The sequence below is a fragment of the Oncorhynchus mykiss genome, chromosome 17, assembly GCF_013265735.2.
Source record: "Oncorhynchus mykiss isolate Arlee chromosome 17, USDA_OmykA_1.1, whole genome shotgun sequence".
NCBI classification, from domain to species: domain Eukaryota; kingdom Metazoa; phylum Chordata; class Actinopteri; order Salmoniformes; family Salmonidae; genus Oncorhynchus; species Oncorhynchus mykiss.
The window spans coordinates 70883102-70905790 of record NC_048581.1 but is presented as its reverse complement, the minus strand read 5'-3'; the positions used below and the strand labels follow the sequence as shown (position 1 = coordinate 70905790).

The 22689-nt window shown below is 41.6% G+C and overlaps 1 protein-coding gene across 3 annotated transcripts in view; it reads left to right on the top strand.

Moving 5' to 3' along the window:
• Positions 1-22689, top strand: part of prickle2b (prickle homolog 2b) — a 108930-nt gene that overhangs the window by 77220 nt on the left and 9021 nt on the right. For 2 of the 3 annotated variants that reach the window (XM_021569615.2, XM_021569618.2), the window contains one exon: positions 18687-18870. In XM_021569615.2, coding sequence (XP_021425290.2) covers positions 18739-18870 — 132 coding nt within the window. In that variant the 5' untranslated portion in view covers positions 18687-18738. Of the gene's footprint in view, positions 1-7135; positions 7590-18686; positions 18871-22689 lie in introns of those variants that run through there. The other variant, XM_021569614.2, reaches the window with a different exon arrangement.

The following is a 22689-nucleotide window of genomic DNA, read 5'->3' as shown; positions in this document are numbered from 1 at the left end:
GATCCTAGAATGCCAATCCCTCTTCAGTTACCGGTCCATAACTGCCACCGGAGCTGGGCAAGACAGCTCCTGTGGAGAAAGCAGTGGTGGTCATATCGACGTGGAGCGTGTGTCATCACAGCTTATTGCAGGAAATCTGATAATGAAATGGACCTTGGGTGGAATAAATGGCCTGACCAAAGTGAACTGTTGTTGTTTTTGTAGTTGGTGAATTGGATGGGTGGTTGTTTTATTTCAGGGTTGGTTGAGATGAAACACTGTTGATTGGATGAGGACCCCCCTCACAGAACCTCTGTTGTGTGGTCAGGAAGTCATCCTCTTTATATTTCTATTGGCCACTTAGATAAGCTCTGAAATCAGATTCAGTGTATTAAATCCCCCTTTTCTCCTCCAATGTCATCTGTTCATATCAGACAAGTCTATTCAATCCTGACTCTACACACCTTCGCTTTTACTTTATTCTGAAAAACCTCATAAATTAAATGAATTTTAATCCAAAATAGCCTGTAGTACTAAAAGCATAATTCCCCTGTGAGATAGTGATGTAAGTGAAACGCTTTAGGGTTATTGAGGTGAAAAGGGGAGGGTGGAAATGGATTGGTGAGTAAGCCGGTCTGTTTTCCTATTCCTGTGTAGGTCTACATAGAGTTCAGATGGACTTGACGGTAGCAGACTGGCTCTACTAATGCTGCAAGATATGGGCCTGTGTGAAAGTTTCTAACCAATCATATTTTGACAACACCAACCGATCAAACTGACTGGAGCTCGGTGTTTGTAATAGGCATGTTGCAGGCTGAAAGGACTGATCCGATTTTTCAAAGGTGCTATTCTCTGTTGCAAATCACGGAGGTATTTAAAGCATGAGCTAATGGTAATATTTTGTCCTACAGATGAATAAAAGAGCATCCTGGTTTTCTCTAGGTCTCTCTCTCGCAATCTCTCTCTCTCTCACACTCTCACTCCTGTAACAGGAAGCTATATCAGTCCGTCCTGGGCTCTGATTCACACCCTCCCTGATCCCTAACCCTGATACATTTACCAAACTATGTGTGTGTGGCTGCTGTTACATGAGTTGTAGGCCGTCATTGTAAATAAGCATTTGTTCTTAATTAAAACCTCTTAAAGCTAGGGGGCAGAATTTTCACTTTTGGATAAATAGCGTGCCCAATTTCAACTTCCTGCTACTCATGCCAAGAATATAAGATATGCATATTATTCATAGATTTGGATAGTAAACACACTGAAGTTTCTAAAACTGTTTGATTCATGTCTGTGAGTATAGCAGAACTTATGTAGCAGGCAAAACCCCGAGGACTAACTGTTCAGAATTATTTTCATTTTTTTCCCCCCCATCTCTCTTTCCTATATTGTCTTTGCCATTGGAAATTGAATAGGAACATACTTTCAGTTCCTACTTACTGCACAAATTACATCTGACCAATTTTTAATGTTCTTATTCGTGCAACAACGAGGAGGAAAAGTGTCCTCTAGACAGTTGTCTGAGGAATGTTCTGCCATGGCCTTGAATTGTGTTGATAACAAATTGCAAATCAAACGGAGCTGTAAGTGGACATAAGCAGAGCACTGTACTCCCTCCTGGTCCTGGACTAGAATGGACAGACAGAACCACTCAATCAGACCCACCACTGTTTGACTGATCCTTCTCCCCTTCCAGCCAGTCTTTCTCAAACTAAATATTTAAACATGGCATACTTGAGCAAGGGTTTATTTAACTAAAAGTTTGGATGGCTCAAGTTTAAACCGTTACAGGAGCCTCTGGAGAAATTGGAGCACTACCCAAGTGATTGGCTTAAATAGAAGAAGATAATCACACGGCTGTGTTTAAATCACTGGGCCGACCGACCTGAGGATTTTTACTCTCTATTGATGTTCAACATGAAAACAAGTCTACGTCTTTGTCCTAGACCACATATTGTGTTCAATTTTGCATCTTCTATTTCTCTCTTCAAGTAGTATGCATTATCAGCATGTACTGTTGTTCTGCATACCTGGCTGTGGTGTTGTAGAGTGTGTCTGAGGCTTTAGTATACTGTCCACTATGGGTATTGTGTGGTGTGACGTTCTCAAACAGAATGAGGCAATAATGTATCAAGCTGCTGGTGTTGTTGCACTGCTGTGGTCACCCTAATGAGGGTGATCATATCCTTTATTAATGAACATCTGGTCACTCCTCTCCGCATGGTGACTGCAGGGAGAAAGGAGAGGGCTGCAGAGCTCCAAGGAGGAGAGACTTCTGGAATAGAACTCTGTGTGGTGTTCCAGAACCCTGCAGTCTGACTGAATGGGAGCGATCACCCATTGAGGTACTGACACCCACATGGCCGACATGACTATGGATTATTCCTCCCACTGGTGGATGAATGGGAGCTTAGTCATGAAACTGCCCTTGTATGTTTGGTGTGGGAGGTTTAGACAGCAGGTGGTTGACTTTAATTTTCCTATTTCACGTTGATGTAAAACCATTTCTTTCTACATTTTTCATGTTTATCAGTCAACATTTCCCTGTGCATCTACGCATACCTTTACTAAGTCCCACCCCTTTTTCAACCAGAGGAAAGTGTGACCCAGTTATGTTTTTAATCAGAATCCGCATGTAGGACTGGGAAAACTCAGAGAGACAGGGGTAGAGTAGGGTACTGTGGACTGAGGAACGTGCTCCACAGCCCCTGAAAGCCAGGCTTCCTGTGGCTTGAGATGGATGGGGCCCTAGCTACACGTTTCTCCATGCTGAAGACCTCTTGTTTTAAGTGGGCCAGCAGGGGCAGAAATAGCCTACCCATCAGGAACCTCTCCTCAAGATCACTCCAGAGCCGAGGGCCCCTCCATGAATGGAGTTGGAGCAGGACAACACACTCTCTCCCTGTTCACGAACCCCCAAGCAAATTATAATTTCAACAAACTGGCTAAACTTTTCTCTCCCCCTATAAAAATACAATTATTCCGCTCAAACCGTGTAGAATTAATCCATTTAACATTCAACATGGAGTGTGTAATAGTCACTTATCTGCTGTGAACACTATTGTAGAAGTGCTCTTGAGCTTTGTATCCATCCACAGCCTCAGACCCTCTACTCTAAGGACAGAGTACATGGGTAAACCCGCTGGAAGAGACTTCTAAAAGCGGTAGCAGAGATTTGGGGGATTACTCCAACCCCCTAAATCCCTATCTGAGGCTGTAAATATGTCTAGTCTGTGGGAAAGGAAGTTGGATCAATCTAACTTGCTTGTTGGTCCCAACTGCTTTGATGCAAGCCCAGCCCAGTCACTAAAAAGGAATGTAGATATCTATACACACCAGAATGTAGATATCTATACACACCAGAATGTAGATATCTATACACACCAGAATGTAGAGATCTATACACACCAGAAAAGGAGTGTTCTTTCTTTCTCTCTCTCTCGCTTGCTCTCTCTGTTGCTCTCTCTCTCCCTCTATTTTCTCTTGCTCTCTCTCTCAATCTCTTTTCTCTATCTCTCCTCTCGTGCTCTCCCTTCTCTCCTTAGTGATCAGCTGTTGGGGTGAGATTCAGCTGCCTTGGTGTTGACTCAGTGATAGTCATCATCAGCATTTCCCACATGAAAGGAGAGAAGAGGGTGGTGTTACATGAAATTGTGGGTCAACTCGGGCCATTGGAGCCATTGCTCTTTGTTATAGTGACAGATATTTTTTTTGTTGTTACTTTAGTTCATTCCTTGGTAAGGTTTATATAATATTGGTGTATGATAAGATCCTCTCAGGAAGTGCAACTATAAAACATATTTGACATGGCTTGTTCATCCCTCAGGGCAGTAAGTATGCACTATCGTTCATCTTGTGCTTTGATCGGGACAAAACCACTGATATGCTCCTACATGCTTTGGAAGGGAGTAAACTTGTTCTCCTTGACTAAAATGACCATGCAAAGGCACTGCATGCCTACAGTAAAGTAAATGTTATCTGTGGCATGTTTCCCAAGCTGGCCTCTACATTTTTATTAGAGCATTAAAGCAGTTACAGGCCCTGGATAAGTTTATTGGGAAAGTGCAGAGCCCATATGAGGTTAGCAACGGTCCCCAGACCAGCTGATCCGCTCTGTGGCTATGAGGAGTGGGGACGCTGTCACTTACAGTTCCTCATAAAATCCTGTGGAAAGGCCTTAAGTTCAGGATGAGGGGCAATTGATACTCTTGTGTGTGTGTGTGTGTGGGGCTAAAAGACGTGCAGGCCAGGGAGAGGCGGTCTGCCACGTGTGAAGATGGAATCCAAGCCAGACACAGCATTGGGAGCAAAAGCTGTAGGCTGACTCAAGGAGGTAAAGGAGAACGCAAAGAAGACTGCGTCTTCCTCAAACTGTGGAGGTCGTTCAGAGCCACCGGCTGGTTTTACCAGCTTCACAAACTGTTTATACAGCGTTCAACCACTGTTTCAAAGGGTTTTGTTTTTCTACTTTACTTTTTGGCTCTTGGCTAAAGCAGTGCAGAGGCTTTTGAGGAAGAATAAACACATGTTGATTTAATTACAAACTCCCCCTCATTGCACCGTTTCCCCTTTGAAATCAACCACATTCAATGCAAGACAAATAAGCAAATTAGCAGCAGCAGTCAGACATTGTTAAACACTCCTAACACTGATTCTGGAAAGGAGCTCAGATAGTATTACAGGCTTAGAGCCATGCAAGTGTTTGTAAATTACGACTAACCAAAATAGCCAAGATATAATTAATCTAGTAGAGAACAATCAGCCTGTTTATTTAGTCCCTTTTTAATTGCAGGTTGAGTCCACAAATAAACCGATCAATACCAAATCACATCCCAAATGGAAGAATGAATGTTGATTGACTTTCCATAGTTAAAGATGCACTCCGGGCGGCCTCCCGGGTGGCGCAGTGGTCTGCATCGCAGCGCTAGCTGTGCCACCAGAGACTCTGGGTTTGTGCCCAGGCTCTGTCGCAGCCGGCCGCGACCGAGAGGTTCGTGGGGCAATGCACAATTGGCCTAGCGTCGTCCGGGTTAGGGAGGGCTTGGTCGGTAGGGGTGTCCTTGTCTCATCGCGCACCAGCGACTCCTGTGGCAGGCCGGGCGCAGTGCACAGTAACCAAGGTCGCCAGGTGCACGGTGTTTCCTCCGACACATTGGTGCGGCTGGCTTCCGGGTTGGATGTGCTGTGTTAAGAAGTAGTGCGGCTTGGTTGGGTTGTGTTTCGGAGGACGCATGGCTTTCGACCTTCATCTCTCCCGAGCCCGTACGGGAGTTGTAGCGATGAGACAAGATAGTAATTACTAACAATTGGATACCATGAAATTGGAGAGAAAAAGGGGGTTTTATTTAAAAAAATGTTTTAAAAAAGATGCACTCCTGGATCTAAAGCCCAACAAATTTGAAACATATTGCAGGAATTGGATTTGGAACATATCACACAAATTGCTAAATGTGTATGATATAATATAAATGGCAAAACTCATAACATATCACACTAAATGGATGACGTAGTACACAATTGGATACACAAGTACACAAAAAAACGGGTACCACTTTTAGCTCGTGAGCACCACTTTCAAAACTACTGGCTGAAATTATACAAAAGTTAGAGAGTAAGTCAAATGAATATTTTGGTTTGCAACTTGACACACTGATTTCATTCCAAAAGTGTAACTATTTATTTTGGTCCCAAACCGACACACCCCTATCACCCAGTTTATAGTTCTTACAACTGCTTATACTGTATGTCATTGTTTCTACATTTGGAAGTTGTTTTATGATGGAAGTACAAGGTCAATATGAATTGTTTTGTCTCTAAACTATGTTCCAATTGCCTAGTGTTCAATAACTGTCTTGCCTGTCTCCTTTCCCTCATGCTCACTGTTGTGGAAGAGCTGAAAGGTGAAAGCTATTGTTCCCTTCTGGTTTTTTTATTGGACCTTTATTTAACTAGGCAAGTCAGTCAATTCTTATCTTCAATGGCGGCCTAGGAACAGTGGGTTAACTGCCTTGTTCAGGGGCAGAATGACAGATTTGTACCTTGTCAGCTCTGGGATTCGAACTGGCAACCTTTCAGTTACTAGTCCAATGCTCGGGAAGCTATTTGAGAGGCCTTGTAACAATGTATTTCTTCTAATTCTGTTGATAAACATTTGATAACTAACTAAGCAGTAGATAATAGGACCTCTTCGGCTACAGTGTATTGGGAAATGAGGGCAGGGGGAAGAGTAGCTTCTGCTTTTGCAACAGCTAATGGGGATCCTAATAAAATTCAAAAAAAAGTTTGGTTACCTTACTCTATTCCACACTAGTGTTCTGTAAGCTATAGGCTATCTATAACCCTTCTCCATTCTCCTCCATTATTTTGGTAATTGTTATGCATTTTGTTTCCAAATCAATGTTTGTCACATGCACCGAATACAACAGGTATAGTGAAATGCTTACTTACAAGCCCTTACCTTAACCAACAATACAATTTTAAGAAGAATAAGTGTAAAGAAAGTATTTACTAAACTGAAGTAAAAAAACTAATTTAAAAATAGAAATGAACAAATAATTGATGAGCAACAGTAAAATAACAGTAGAGAGGCTACATACAGGGGATACCGGTACAGAGTCAATGTGCAGGGGCACCAGTTTGTCAAGGTAATTGAGGTAATATGTACATGCAGGTAGAGGTAAAATGACTGCATATATAATAAACAGAGAGTAGCAGCAGTGTAAAAATGTGTGGGGGGGCAGGCAATGCAAAGAGTTTGGGTAGCCATTTGATTAGCTGTTCAGGAGTCTTATGGTTTGGGGGTAGAAGCTGTTAAGAAGGCTTTTGGACCTAGACTTGGCGCTCCGGTACCGCTTGCAGTGCGGTAGCAGAGAGAACAGTCTTATGACTAGGGTGGCTGGAGTCTTTGGCAATCCCTCTAATACCGCATGGTACTTCTATTCCCTTTCTCGCTCTCTAGCTGGCTTCCCTGGGGCAGTTGATTCAGTGAAATTGTTTAATTTGCATGCAAATGACTCCAAAACACCAGTCATTCACGCCGCTAATTATACCAGTGTGATGGTGACTTGCTGACATCACGGATGGTCATTAGCATTCGGGAGGGGTGGGTGTGTGTTTGTGTGTGTGGAGGGGGGGGAATTACTCCGTTATTCAGCCAGTCACTCAGGGTGAGCAAGTCCCCTGCCCAGCGCTCCTTAACTAAGGAGTCCCTGTGGATGGTTTTTCAACTTTCTTTAAATTATTGTTTTGGATTCGTTCGAAACGTAATCTACAAAGTTAAGGCTGTTGCATTATCTCAATGTAGGTGGACTAAATGTAGGGGTATTTGTGTTTAACCGCTTATTGGGTTTTGTGTCGCTTTACCAATCATTGCGCTTGGTGAATGTGTTTGCAGAACATCTTGACAAAAAGGCTCACAGAGCGAAGAGGACAGTAGCCTAGAGGAACAGATTGCGCCTTCGCACTGACTAGAGAGTGAGAGTGCAGGATTCGTAAAATTGTGTCGCAGGAATAGTAGACTATGAAAAGGTTTGCAATGAGGAAAGTGTGGTTGAAAGCTATTATCACCGGGTGCATAGCCATGCTCTCCCTCACACCTACTTGGTGATAAGGTAAGCAAGCATTGACTACATTTTACCGTTTGTGGCTCCGTTATTTTGTATCAATCTGTTATTTACACAGCTGACAAGGCTATCTTTGCGCGCTGTTGTGTCCGGACCTTCAAGACAGTATCTATTTCAGGTTTTAAACTGTGGCCAAGTTTAATCAACATTGCCAGTTTGAGTGAACTTTTACTGCCGTTGAAAGGTCGTGTTTAGAAAGGGTTTGATATTCCCTGACTGCAAGATGTGTGCTACAATGTAGTCTGTGGCTCATTCGTGGTGTGCTCGATTTAAACTAAATCATATCAACATCAATGAGGTATGAGGTGAAATGTATTTTACTAGTTTACTATTTTACGACTAGGTAGGCCTATTCATGATTTAGAACTAGGCAATCATATTTACATTGCAACTACTAAGCAATTACACTGATTATTCTGTAATATATTTTTTTTATTTGAACGTTAAATTTTTTTTGCTCGTACGCAATAGTTGCACTGACGGTCTCACTAATTTTCACCTTACTGACTCATAGACTATCCTCCGTAATGGATGTGTTGTTATCCATTTTCTCTTTCTACTCTTCGTGGCGCGGCGGTCAAGCTAACCCGTTTTTTTCAGTGGATTAGTCTTTGTTGTGTTGCCTCTATGGTCTGGACCTGCCCGGCCGCGGGATTGATTGAGTCAGGATAGGTCATTTTGGATTAGCATATGAACGGATTTCGGGGAATAATGGGACACTCCAGCAGCTTGCCCGAGAGTCCAGGGGTAATGGAGATATCAGGCTGCATTGCTCTGAAACAGACATTTAGACTACAGGTAGCCTCGGCTCATAGGCAACCAACCATTTTATCAGTCTTGATGTGCAAAATAATGTCAGGTCGGTTTTTGACCATCCCCTTTCAACACCAGGAGATTGTTTAATCTGGTCCACTGTTTTAAGCCATGTTTAGACTAGTTGTGTTTGTCAGCATTTCAAAGTGGCAGATAGTTTGCACAGATGGGTTCCCCAATGACAGCTTGACAATATCGCATGAGAACAGCATAGCTACAGTTCCGTATAAGGACTGAGGTCTCAGGAGCCTGAAAACCTGCCCCCATGTGACATACCATGCATCTGTCCCAGTAGCAGTTACCGAACAAGTAACACTTATGAATAAGTAACATGGTCATCTGGTATAAAGCTGCCATCCTCAGTTAATGTTACATAAATATATAGTCCTCTCTCACTTCCTGCACTTCTGACACTAAACCTTTACAAATTCTATAAAGGTGTAGTGAGATTACGTGCATTCTTTGATAGTGTTCAGTCAATGTATATTTTATGGAGTGTGTGTGTGTTGGACAAGAATAATGGATTATTATTTATTGTGGCAGGTGGGTGCAGGCCTAATCTCCATTAGATTGAATATATTGGATTGAGTCGCCAGTAATTAGCTACTAATAAACACCTTTTTTTTGTTTGATTCCTCTTTGGTATGTAGTGTAATCCAGTTTAACACTGATTAAAGCTGAACATGTCTGCTTCAATAAATTACCAAATTAGGACAAATTAAGACAAAATACACTGAAAGGAAATGCCCATCTGATCTCAGAACAAAAGGCATTTAAAAAATAGAAAAATAATCTGTCCTCCTATTTTCCCTGCCTGTCCAGAGAAAACAAAAGAAGTAGAAATAATAGAAATTTGGCTGCTGCCTGCCTCCAGCTGTTCCTCTGAACCTTTTTCTCCTTCTCCTCTCCTCTGAGCTGCCATTTAAACATGCTGTCTGGAATGATGACACAGAAACACAGCAGCTGTTCCTTTGAGCTGCCATTTAAACATGCTGTCTGGAATGATGACACAGAAACACAGCAGCTGTTCCTCTGAGCTGCCATTTAAACATGCTGTCTGGAATGATGACACAGAAACGCAGCAGATGTTCCTCTGAGCTGCCATTTAAACATGCTGTCTGGAATGATGACACAGAAACACAGCAGCTGTTCCTCTGAGCTGCCATTTAAACATGCTGTCTGGAATGATGACACAGAAACACAGCAGCTGTTCCTCTGAGCTGCCATTTAAACATGCTGTCTGGAATGATGACACAGAAACACAGCAGCTGTTCTGGGAGCTGCTCTGGAATTAGTCGGGAATGGGGTTCCTTTCGGATACCACATCAAGCCCACTCAGCTCCATGGCTGTTTTTCAGGAAGGCAAGGGTTGTGGATGTGTTGAACACTTTAGAGGAGGTGTTTAAGAGCCTGGATGACACCTTGCCCTATGGCAAATGAAACTGTTAATATTGGGTTAGTTAAATGAATGGCACCACCACTCAACCCAACCTCTTGAGATGTCCCTGACTTGGCAGAGGATTTGTACCAGTACCTCAGAGGATTTGTACCAGTACCTCAGAGGATTTGTACCAACCAGTCCATAGGTGGTTATTAAGAGTTCCACAGTGGTGAATAATACTGAAAACAAAACAATAAGTATCTCTAGTCTAGTAAGAACTTGTCTGTGTGTGGGTCAGTCATTTCTTGGGCGTTAGCTTCACCAGTGGACAGGGTCTTTACAGGTTGGTGTGTCTACTGACTGACTGTGCAGTGTGTCAGAGTGTAGCTGTTTAACTTGGCTGTTGCCAGGGTGATGTAGAGGAGCAATGCAATGATTAACACTGTGGTGGTGACTGATTGTCTGCTTACATCACAGTCTCAGCGATTACTGTCCACTCAGATACCTTCCAGTCATTAGAAGCTTCCTGCAGTGTTCTGCTCTGACCATGGAAGGCTTCATCTTCCCCAGGAGAGGAAAGGCCAGTCTACTTCATTTATTTCATTTTCTTACCTTTTACTTTGTGGAGTTTTTTTTAGAAGGCGTTGGTTATATACTTGACTTGTATTGAAGTCAGGTAGATGACCAGTGTAACATGGGGTATTGTTTCAGAATAGAAATCCCAGTGATGTGCACCTTGTTGTAAATCAGGGGCTTAGGCCCTGGGCATATCTCTGCCAATCCTGATGCAGGGAGATCAGATGTTTGGAAGGTGAATCACTGGATGATGGCCCTATACATCTGGAGAGAGACAGGCTCACGGGTCCCATGGGACTCCAACCCTCGTGCTCCCATGTCCAGTTCAAAGACGATGATAACAATTGGGTTGGTGTTTATAAGGCCTCTGTCTGTATCATTTTAAAACAGAGACACTGTTTTGCAGTGTGGAATGCAGTGTGGAACACTCTCCCCCATGCCCAATGTACTCCTCCAGGCTATATTTAAACCCCTATCTCCAAGCCTGTTCTCCACCCAAAGGCAGAATGATCCCCTTGCATGAAAAGGAGTGGGAGATGTGTGTGTAATGTTTTTATTTTATTTGTCATGTATTTGTACCCTCTGAATCATCTCTCCGTGTTCTAACGTACATTTAGTATGTTGGTGTGTGTGCATATATGTGCATACTGTAAAATTATTAAGTCACTGGTTCCACTTTTCGGTCAAAGTGTTACCTGAACTTAACATTTTTAGTTGGCGCAAACTCCAACTTGAGACAACCTCGGCACAAATTAAGTTAACTTAAAATGATGTGTTTGCTCAACTTGACTCATATGTTCATTCAACTAGATATTATTATTTTGGTATCTTCATAAAAAAAATGGCTGTGGAACTAGTTACACACAGACGGTGCTTTGACATACAATGTTTTAAACTTACATATTTGACCAACATGATTACATTGTGCCTGTATACAGTAATTACTATTCAACACGTCCTCACCTGGGATCTTCCTGCTTTGCCACCATGTCTGTGTCAATTATCAGTTCATCTGACTATTGATTTGATTGACTTATTTCAGCAATTTAAAAGTTTTCTGTATAGTTGTCTAATGTTAGTGGGGCATATTACTCTGTGTTAATGTTAATCACTATGATAAATAAAATAGTTTTACTTGAGTGTACTTTTAACAGAACTGAGATTTACTTTGTAAATAGTGCCATACATGCACTCAAACGTATTCAGTTGGCCTTGCTGTTATGATTTATGTGGCGGATAGGTGGCTGGTTCGGGTCCATGTTTTGACCTTGTGGGAGATCTTTAAATGTGCCCTTGGGCAGGGCGTTGACCCTGGTTGCTTCTGTGGGTCGCTCTGGATGGGAGTCTGTTTGATGACTGAATGTAATGTAAATGTTCGCTGCAAGTAGATTGTATGTTTTAATATTCAATCAAAATAAAAAAAAATAAACACTTTGATCGAAAAGTTGGAGAAACTAAAAAGACTGGAATCAGTCAATTTAATAATAATTAGTTGAAACAAGTAGATTTTTTGTACAGTGTGTGTACGTACGTACATGTGTCTCTAATCCCACATCCATTAGTAATGATGGAGAACTGCTGTATTGTAATGAGAGGACTCTGTAGCCCCAGGCTAGGTGTCCCACCGCTAGGATGGGCTGTTGAATTCTCCCTCTCCTGTATGGACGGGCTGGTTGTCAGAGAGCTGATGACTTAGTCTGCAAACCGAGGCCTGGCTCCATGTACTACTTACCGCTCCCATCAATATTCATAGATGAGATGTCTTGGCATTTCAGTATTCATTCATATGTTGATTTAATATTCATGCACACTGCTCTGAAGCCAATCGCCTCCAGGAGATCAGGTAGATTGCCCTTGCCCAAGGGTAGTGAAGAAGCAGAGATTTATGTAGTGGTCCCCAGCCATGCATCACTAGTTTATTTAACCAGTGCTTGACTTGGACAGGTGCTCACTGGAGCTGAGTACCGGCACCTCAAATTTCTACTGCTTAAGCTCCTATTCCTTTTATAGAACATTAGCTCAAATGTATTGTGGAGCTCATGCACCTACATGTAAACAATACTGGCACCCAAAATGAATACCAGTCCCTATTTCAGTCCAGGTCAAGCACTGTATATTATGTTAATTTGGGGGCATGTCGAAACACACATGAAACATCCATGGATATTTAGTCAGCTTGCTGTTGCTCTCCTCGTTTGTCTTTCAAGCGTCCATGTGGGTATGTATCTTCCTGATATCCAATAATGAGGGGACTTGCATAATCAAGTTCTATTTTAGGGCCTGGCTACACAGACACTCGTTCACGTGCGCAAGCGGTGTGGGAGAAAGGACTGAATAACGTGTGTAAATGAATTTTGCAACGCTCACGCATGCGGCTGGTGAGGTTTGAAGAAGTCTAAGCCCCTGTTACTTATCCTGTGCTGTAATGGGATGGAGTACCCTGCCCTGAACCTTAGACATGTCACTAGCCGGATACCATCCGGTACTCTACTCTGCACCTTAGAGACTGCTGCCCTATGTACATAGTCATTGGACACTGGTCACTTTAATAATGTTTACATACTGTTTTACCCACTTTATATGTATATATTGTATTCTAGTATATACTGTATTGCCTTCAGAAAGGATTCACACCCCTTGACTTTCTCCACATTTTGTTGTGTTACTGCCTGAATTTAACATGTATTACATTTAGATTTTGTGTCAATGGCCTACACACAATACCCCATAATGTCAAAGGGTAATTTACAAATGAATTACAAATTAAAAGCTGAAATGTCTTGAGTCAGTAAGTAATCAACCCCTTTTATGGCAATCCTAAATAAGTTCAAGACTACAAATGTGCTTAACAAGTCACATAAGTTGCATGGACCCACCCTGTGTGCAATAATAATGTTTAATATATGATTTTTCAATTACTACCCTATCTCTGTACCCCGCACAGAATTATCTGTAAGGTCCCTCAGTCGTGAACACAGATTCAACCACAATGACCAGGAAGATTTTCCAATGCCTTTCAAATGGGCACCTATTGGTAGATGGGTACAAGTAAACAAATCTGACATTGAATATCCCTTTGAGCATGGTGAAGTTATTAATTATACTTTGGATGGTGTATTAATGTTCCCAGTCACTACAAAGATACAGGAATCCTTCCTAACTCAGTTGACGGAGAGGAAGGACACCTCTCAGGGATTTCACCGTTAGGCCAATGGTGACTTTAAAACAGTCAGAGTTTAATGGCTGTGATAGGAGAAAACTGAGGATGGATCAACAACATTGTAGTTATTCCACAAAACTAACCTAAATGACAGAGTGAATGGAAGAAAGCATTTACAGAATAAAAATATTCCAAAACATACATCCTGTTTGCAACAAAGAACTAAAGTAACACTGCAAAGAATGTGACAAAGCAATACGTTTTTTGTCCTGAATACAAAGTGTTATGTTTGTGGCAATTCCAATACAGCACATTACTGAGGTCCACTCTTCATATTTCCAAGCATAGTGATGGCTGCATCATGTTAGGGGTATGCTTGTAATCGACTTAAAAAATAAACGGAATGGTACTAAGCACAGGCAAAATCCTAGAGGATAACCTGGTTGTCTGCTTTCCACCAGACACTGGCAGATGAATTCACCTTTCAACAGGACAATAACCTAAAACACAAAGCCAAATCTACACTGGAGTTGCTTACCAAATAGACAGTGAATGTTCCTTAGTGGCTGAGTTAGTTCTTAATTAAATCTACTTGAAAATCTATGGAAAGACCTGAAAATGTCTGTCTAGCAATTGATCAGGAATTCGTTTGACAGGGCTTGAAGAATTTGAAAAGAAAAATGGGAAAAAGTTGCACAATCTAGGTGTGGAAAGCTCTTAGAGACTCACCCAGAAGGTATCACAGCTGTAATCACTGCCAAAGGTGTTTCTACAAAGTATTGACTCAGGGGTCTGAATACTTATGTAAATGAGGTATTCCTGTATTTAATTTTAAATACGTTTGCACAAATTTCTACAAATGTTTCCACTTTGTCATTACGGGTTATTATCTGTAGATGGGTGAGAACTTTAATGTTTTTGAATCTATTTTGAATTCAGGCTGTAACACAACAAAATGTGGAATAAGTCAAGGGATATGAATACTTTTTGAAGGCTGTAACTACTGCTGTACACCTTTTCTATTCACATACTGTCGCTATACACCAGTGGAGGCTTCTCAGAGGAGGTAGGGGAGGACCATCCTCTTCATTGAATTTCATAAATATTAAAATAGTGAAACAGAGTTTTAATTTTTAGAAAAAACGATACTAAATATATTCATATGTTGCCAAATCATTGATTAGAACACACTGTTTTGCAATGAAAGTCTACAGTAGCCTCAACAGCGCTCTCTGGGGTAGAACCATGGTGTAGCCGGAGGACAACTAGCTTCCGTCCTCTGGATACATTGACTTCAATACAAAACCTAGGAAGCTCACAGTTCTTGCCCCCTTCCATAGACTTACACATGAGTCATGACAACTTCTGGAGCATGTCCTCCAACCCATCAGAGCTCTTGCAATACGAACTGAGAGCGAGAGAGAGATTTACATGCACTCAATTAGTATTTGGTAGCATCGCCTTTTAAATTGTTTAACTTGGGTCAAACGTTTCGGGTAGCACAAGCTTCCCACAATAAGTTGGATGAATTCTGGCCCATTCCTCCTGACAGAGCTGGTGTAACTGAGTCCGGTTTGTAGGCCTCCTTGCTTGCACATGCTTTTTCAATTCTGCCCACACATTTTCTATAGGATTGAGGTCAGGGCTTTGTAATGGCCACTCCAAAACCTTGAATTTGTTGTCCTTAAGCCATTTTGCCACAACTTTGGAAGTATGCTTGGGGTCATTGTCCATTTGGAAGACCCATTTGCGACCAAGCTTTAACTTCCTGACCGATGTCTTGTAATGTTGCTTCAATATATCCCCAATTTTCCATCCTCATGATGCCGTCTATTTTGTGAAGTGCACCAGTCCCTCCTGCAGCAAAGCACTCCCACAACATGATGCTGCCACCCCCGTCCTTCACGGTTGGGATGGTGTTCTTCGGCTTGCAAGCCTCCCACTTTTTCCTCCAAACATAACGATGGTCATTATGGTCAAACTATTCTATTTTTGTTTCATCAGACCAGAGGACATTTCTCCAAAAAGTTTGATCTTTGTCCCCATGTGCAGTTGCAAACCATAGTCTGGCTTTTTTATGTCGGTTTTGGAGCAGTTGCTTCTTCCTTGCTGAGTGGCCTTTCAGGTTATGTCCATATTTGACTTGTTTTTACTTTGGATATAGATACTTTTGTGCCTGTTTCCTCCAGCATCTTCACAAGGTCCTTTGCTGTTGTTCTGGGATTGATTTGTACTTTTTGCACCGAAGTACATTAATCTCTAGGAGACATACTGCTCAGGAAGGAGACACATTCTGATGGCTGGTCCCATGGTGTTTATACTGGCGTACTATTGTTTGTACAGATGAACATGGTACCTTCAGGCGTTTGGAAATTTCTCCCAAGGATGAACCAGACTTGTGGATGTCTACAAGAAAATTCTGAGATCTTGGCTTATTTCTTTTGATTTTCCCATGATGTCAAGCAGAAGCACTGAGTTTGAAGGTATGCCTTGAAATACATCCACAGGTACACCTCCAAATGGACTCAAATGATGTCAATTAGCCTATCAGAAGCTTCTAAAGCCATGGCATAATTTTGTGGAATTTTCCAAGCTGTTTAAAGGCACAGTCAACTTAGTGTATGTAAACTTCTGACCCACTGGAATTGTGATAGTGAAATAATCTGTCTGTAAACAATTGTTGTAAAATGACTTGTGTCATGCACAAAGTCGATTTCCTAACCTACTTGCCAAAACTATAGTTTGTTAAAAATACATTTGTGGACTGGTTGAAAAACGAGTTTTAATGACTCCAACCTAAGTGTATGTAAACTTCTGACTTAAACTGTATGTTCTGAGCAAGGAACTTAAACATTAGCTTTTTACATGGCACATATTGCACATTTACTTTCTTCTCCAACACTGTGTTTTTGAATTATTTAAACCAAATGAAACATGTTCAATATTTATTTGAGACCAAATATATATTTTTTATGTATCATATTAAGTTAAAATAAGTGTTCATTCAGTATTATTGTAATTGTCATATTACAAATATATATATAAAAATCGGCCAATTTAATTGGTATCAGCTTTTTTTGGTCCTCCAATAATCGGTATCGGCATTGAAAAATCATAATCGGTCGACCTCTAGTTACAACGATGTTGGCTGTGTGTAGCAGATAGCGGTTCTGGAGGTTTGGCTTGTTTTTTTTGTTGCTTCGTCACAGACAGCTGTTGTATTGTGCACTGAAGTACGCAAGCAAAGGGAAAAGGTGAGAGGATGAGAAGGTCCGAGAAGGAATTCTACAACAAGCAAATGATTGTGCTGTTTGTATGTGGCTGCTATGAAAATGAACTGTGTTTGTGGTGATCAAGGATGTATTCCTTCCGCATTCTGTAGAAAAACTATTCTTAAACGGAAGGAAGGGGATAAACTTACCTGAATTTGTCCAATAGAAACTCTCAATTGCAACTGTTGGACTAATTACACCCTAGATTAGCAATAGCAACATTATGATGGGTATAGGAAAATGTTTAGTATCATGTTGTATCTTAAACCTATCAATGTTACATTGAGCAGGGTGAATGAAATATGAATGACAGTCATCCAATATGCTCTAGTAGAAAAAAGGCCATGTTCATTTAAAAAAATCGGCCTCCCTCATCTTAAACGGCACTGACCGCCACTGCTATACACCATTTACACACAGTTATATTCCAGACTGTTCTGGAAGCTAATTTCCTGCAATTCCGTCCATTTTGCCATGGTGTTTTGTACTGTGTATTTAAATATGTCGAAATAATTATTGACATTACTCGTTCTAATATTTCTACTATTTTAGTTACACCGTTTATACACACCACATATTTATTTATATACTGGATTCTTGACATAGCTCACTCTAATATATCTACTTCTGTACATATCATTCTCAGTTTATCTTGTGTAGGTTCATCTGGTGTATATATGTATAGACTGCATTTGGATTACTTTTACAGTGCTATTTGGCTTGTTAATTGGATTAGTTACGACATTTCGTGATAAAAAATAATTCCTAATTTTCTTTTGTGTGTGTGTGATTATTTGTGGAATTATTTGACATTTTACTGCATTGTTAGGCGCTAGTAACAAAAGCATTTCCCTGCACACGCTTTAACATCTGCTAAACTGTGTACGTGACCAATAAACTTTTTGATTTGTTTTTGATTGGCTACCTGAGGGGCAGTAGAAGTCAGTGGATATGACCCGCAGGCCTCCCTCTGTGTCCAACGGTTACAGGGTCTGCTGCCTGGACAGAGTTTCACTGTGTGTGTGTGTGTGTGTGTGTGTGTGTGTGTCCTAGTTCACAACTTTAGTTTATTCTGTTTTAAAGGGTGAAAAAAGGCTCTAGTCACATGTATTATACCTAAGTTGGAATGGACATAAAAACGGAAGCGCCACACTCTTACAAACATTTGCAATCCTTGTTCTGTATGCGAACAAACGGATACCTTGTGTGGGTGTGTTAATCTGTTGCATGGTTCTTGATTAATGAGAACAGATTTCTCTCCTGTTTGAGCATCTGAAACCGCTTGAAGCTAACCTTGTAAAGACAGGAGGAGAAATGTGTATTTACAGTACTGCTTTCCATCACTGTCAGTAGCTCGGCGAATCATTTCCCTAACCTGTTTGTCGTTATGTCCTCACTGGTGTTACCTAGAGGATTGTGGGAGCTAGAATGTCTCTGAGATCCTGCTCTCTCTGTAAAACATGTGAACCCTGGCCCTTGAACTGTGTGGAGTTTAGATTTCACATGCTTCATTGCCATGGAGATTAGATTTCACATGCTTTGTTGCCATGGAGATTAGATTTCACATGCTTTGTTGCTTTGCAATGAAAACCCCTCAAAACAAAGATGGACATCGAGAGAGGTCTGAACTCAACCCACATTTTGCCATACGTACAAGGCATAAGTCGTGGTTGGTTGCTGACAGTGTTTTATATCACTAAACTTGGACTATGGATAACAGTTTCTCACTTTTCTATTCTTCCTGAAGAAAAGACATGTCCACTCAATGTTAGCTTTGGTATCTTATCACTGACCTCAGCTCGCTGTCCCAGTGTCCTGTAGAAAGATCTGTGTCCACTGTAAGCTTTGATAACTGACTTCTGCTTTGTCCCTGTGTCCTGTAGGAACATCTGTGTCCACTGTAAGTGCCACCGTGAGGAGCATGTGGTGACGGCCATGCCTCTGGAGATGGAGAAGACCATCACTAAGCTGATGTACGACTTCCAGAGGAACTCCACCTCAGACGACGACTCAGGCTGCGCGCTGGAGGAGTATGCCTGGGTGCCCCCGGGGCTCAAACCTGAACAGGTATGATAGACACACACCGGGGACTCAAAAAGGAGTATGGTTTGTTGGATTACAGTTCTACTTGCCATCTTATATTGCGTGTGTGGTGTTCAAGTAAGCTGATAGGTTTACAAGGATTATATGATGCCAGTGGTTGAGTGAATATCTCATTAATTCTGCTTGCAAACTGTTTACTCGTGATTTCACAAGCCCATTGTTAACTCTGTTAAGCTGGGATATGCAGAAATATATTACACGCCCTGTGAGCATCCAAGAAACCATCTTTACAAGGCTCTTGTGTACCGAAGGTGTGCGTGTGTGTGTGCTTGTTATTGGACAATAAAACCTTTTTATAGATGTGAGTTTCATTTTCTTGATGAACTGAAAGGAAGCCTTACTGCTTGTGCAATCGGGTGGTCAATATTCTGTTAACTAGTCCCCCATTTCAGTCGCCCAAGGCTGAGCACCGCCATTTTTCATCCCCAAGAGTCACATGTGACCTCCAGTCAATTAAGCCCCCCTTTAAAAGCAGCTCAACACCAGCCTGCCAAAATGGAGCCGGCAAGGATAGACTGACTGCAGTTATAGATAGACTGCAGTTATAGGAGTGGCTTTGCATTGAGGGAAAAGGCTATATTTTGCAGGATTTACTGCTGGTTACATATGTACATTGAGAGAGAGAGAGAGAGAGAGAGAGAGAGAGAGAGAGAGAGAGAGAGAGAGAGAGAGAGAGAGAGAGAGAGAGAGAGAGAGAGAGAGAGAGAGAGAGAGAGAGAGAGAGAGAGAGAGAGAGAGAGAGAGAGAGAGAGAGAGAGAGAGAGAGAGAGAGAGAGAGAGAGAGAGAGAGAGAGAGAGAGAGAGAGAGAGAGAGAGAGAGAGAGAGAGAGAGAGAGAGAGAGAGAGAGAGAGAGAGAGAGAGAGAGAGAGAGAGAGAGAGAGAGAGAGAGAGAGAGAGAGAGAGAGAGAGAGAGAGAGAGAGAGAGAGAGAGAGAGAGAGAGAGAGAGAGAGAGAGAGAGAGAGAGAGAGAGAGAGAGAGAGAGAGAGAGAGAAAAAAAAAAAAAGTACCAGTTAATCTGTAGAATCTGAGCTCCTGGTTTAGGTTTCTCCTCAGGGACCCAGTCCCACTGCTCTGTCAGGAAGAGGAGCATCCTATTCAGTCTCAACTGGTGTCAAGTCACCATTCTGTAACATATTTTCCACAAAGATAGTGGGAGCCATTCCATCAAACAGTGTTTCCGGGGATAGCTAAACATGTTTTCCCCTTGCTCTGCAATGATATGAACGCCTGGATGCATGTATGTAGCTAAATTGTATTGGTAATGTGAAACTGAAGGATTCTCGGCTGCATTTCAACTACAAGTTATTATTTTTATAAGACTGCCATTATTGACTGTGCTGAGAAGTTATTGGTTCTGGCCTCAGGAAGGTCCAGCCAATATACACTCTCTCCCTTGATGTCAGAGCTAATAAAATGTCAGGACATTGCCAGGATACAGGGAAGTTCAGGCCAAATATGTTACTAAGCAGCCGTTACTGATGTCTCTCTGCTGTTGGAAAGGCAGATCACGCAGTCTGTCTCCCGTTGCTTTTACCTTGTGTCACAAGAGACGAGGAAGAATCTGCCTGCTCATCCAAGAGGAAATTAAACCAAAAAGCTTTGACTATTTCATTGTTTTTGTAGCTGTAAATACAATGTCTACACTCACGTTGAAGGAAATGGCAGCCTGTTACCATTCATTGTACTTTGGAATGGCAGTCCTTCCGTGAAGCGGATCATATTGTTGTCAATAAAGTTGCGATTTGGGAGCTTTAACAGTGTGCGGGCCTTCTTGTTCTTTACCTGTCCTTCCTTCATGCGTGATGGGCTGTTGCAATGGTGTTTTGTTAAAGTATGGTATGTCCAATAAACGCTCACTGTTGCCTGTTTCAGGACTGGACTTTAATTGTGTCCTAAACACTGTCAGTCTTGCCAGTGAACAGCGATGAAAAACAGGTGTGGGGGGAGGACTCTGTTCTGTTGGTTTCCAAAATAAAACCCAAAACCCTGCCATTTGATTTACCCTTTAAAAGTAATACATTCTCCATACAATTAGAAAGCAGATTTAACCTCTAGCGATGAGCAATCCTGTATCCGGGATCTTAAGTATAGCCTCAAGCTCATTAGCATAACGCAACGTTAACTATTCATGAAAATCTCAAATGAAATTAAATAAATATATTGGCTCTCAAGCTTAGCCTTTTGTTAACAACACTGTCATCTCAGATTTTCAAAATATGCTTTTTAACCATAGCAAAACAAGCATTTGTGTAAGAGTATTGATAGCTAGCATAGCATTAAGCCTAGCATTCAGCAGGCAACATTTTCACAAAAACAAGAAAAGCATTCAAATAAAATAATTTACCTTTGAAGAACTTCGGATGTTTTCAATGAGGAGACTTAGATAGCAAATGTTCAGTTTTTCCAAAAATATTATTTGTGTAGGAGAAATCGCTCCGTTTTGTTCATCACGTTTGGCTGAGAAAACCCCCCGAAAATTCAGTCATTAAAACTTTTTTCCAAATTAACTCCATAATATCGACAGAAACATGGTAAACGTTGTTTAGAATCAATCCTCAAGGTGTTTTTCACATATCTATTCGATGATAAGTCACTCGTGGCAGTTTAGTTTCTCCTCTCTTCAAAATGGAAACATGCACGCACCTGGAGATTACGCAATAGTTTTGACGGAGGACACCAGGCGGACACCTGGTAAATGTAGTCTCTTATGGTCAATTTTCCAATGATATGCCTACAAATACGTCACAATGCTGCAAACACCTTGGGGAAACGACAGAAAGTGTAGGCTCATTCCTTGCGCATTCACAGCCATATAAGGAGACATTGGAACACAGCGCCTCCAAAATCTGGGGTACTTCCTGTTTGAAATGTAATCTTGGTTTCGCCTGCAGCATCAGTTCTGTGGCACTCACAGATAATATCTTTGCAGATTTGGAAACGTCAGAGTGTTTTCTTTCCAAAGCTGTCAATTATATGCATAGTCGAGCATCTTTTCGTGACAAAATATCTTGTTTAAAACGGGAACGTTTTTCATCCAAAAATGAAATACTGCCCCTAGAGTTTCAAGAGGTTAATCTGAGTACATTTAGTTTCCATGCCCCTGATCACTATTATTATCCTAATCTGCTCGTCCTAACTGGCTTTGGGGAGTGTGGATGTGTTCCTGCTCCACACATCTCTACCACAGTGTGTGTGTTGGGTCTCAAGTGTATAGGCCAGTGTTTGTTGTTGGACGTGTGTTCAGTGATTTATCAGGGCTTGGTCACCGTGGGTGTGTGTGTCTGTGTGTTCAGTGATTTATCAGGACTTGGTCTTCATGGGTGTGTGTGTTCAGTGATTTATCAGGGCTTGGTCTTCGTGGGTGTGTGTCTGTGTGTTCTCTGATTTATCAGGGCTTGACCACAGTTGTTGTTTCATGAAATATGCAAGGATCCCTGAGCCACTTCTGCGATTCCCTATCCCTTGTCGACACGAGCCAAGCCAACCAAAACACAACCAGAGGAATTGAGTTGCACTTAAAGCAGAACACACTTATAAAAGGGGGACGTTTCACCCTGGACATGCATAAAAGTTAAAAGACTAACCCACAATAAACATGCACCTAGTTTTATTTCCAAGAATCACAGACTATTTCCAGCTGTCATAGAACATTTTGTAGTGTGTTTGGGTATACATTTCGACATCAGAGATTATAGATAATCCAGAGGCTATGCATACATACATACATACATACATACATACACTGTACGTGTACACACACACACACACACACACACACACA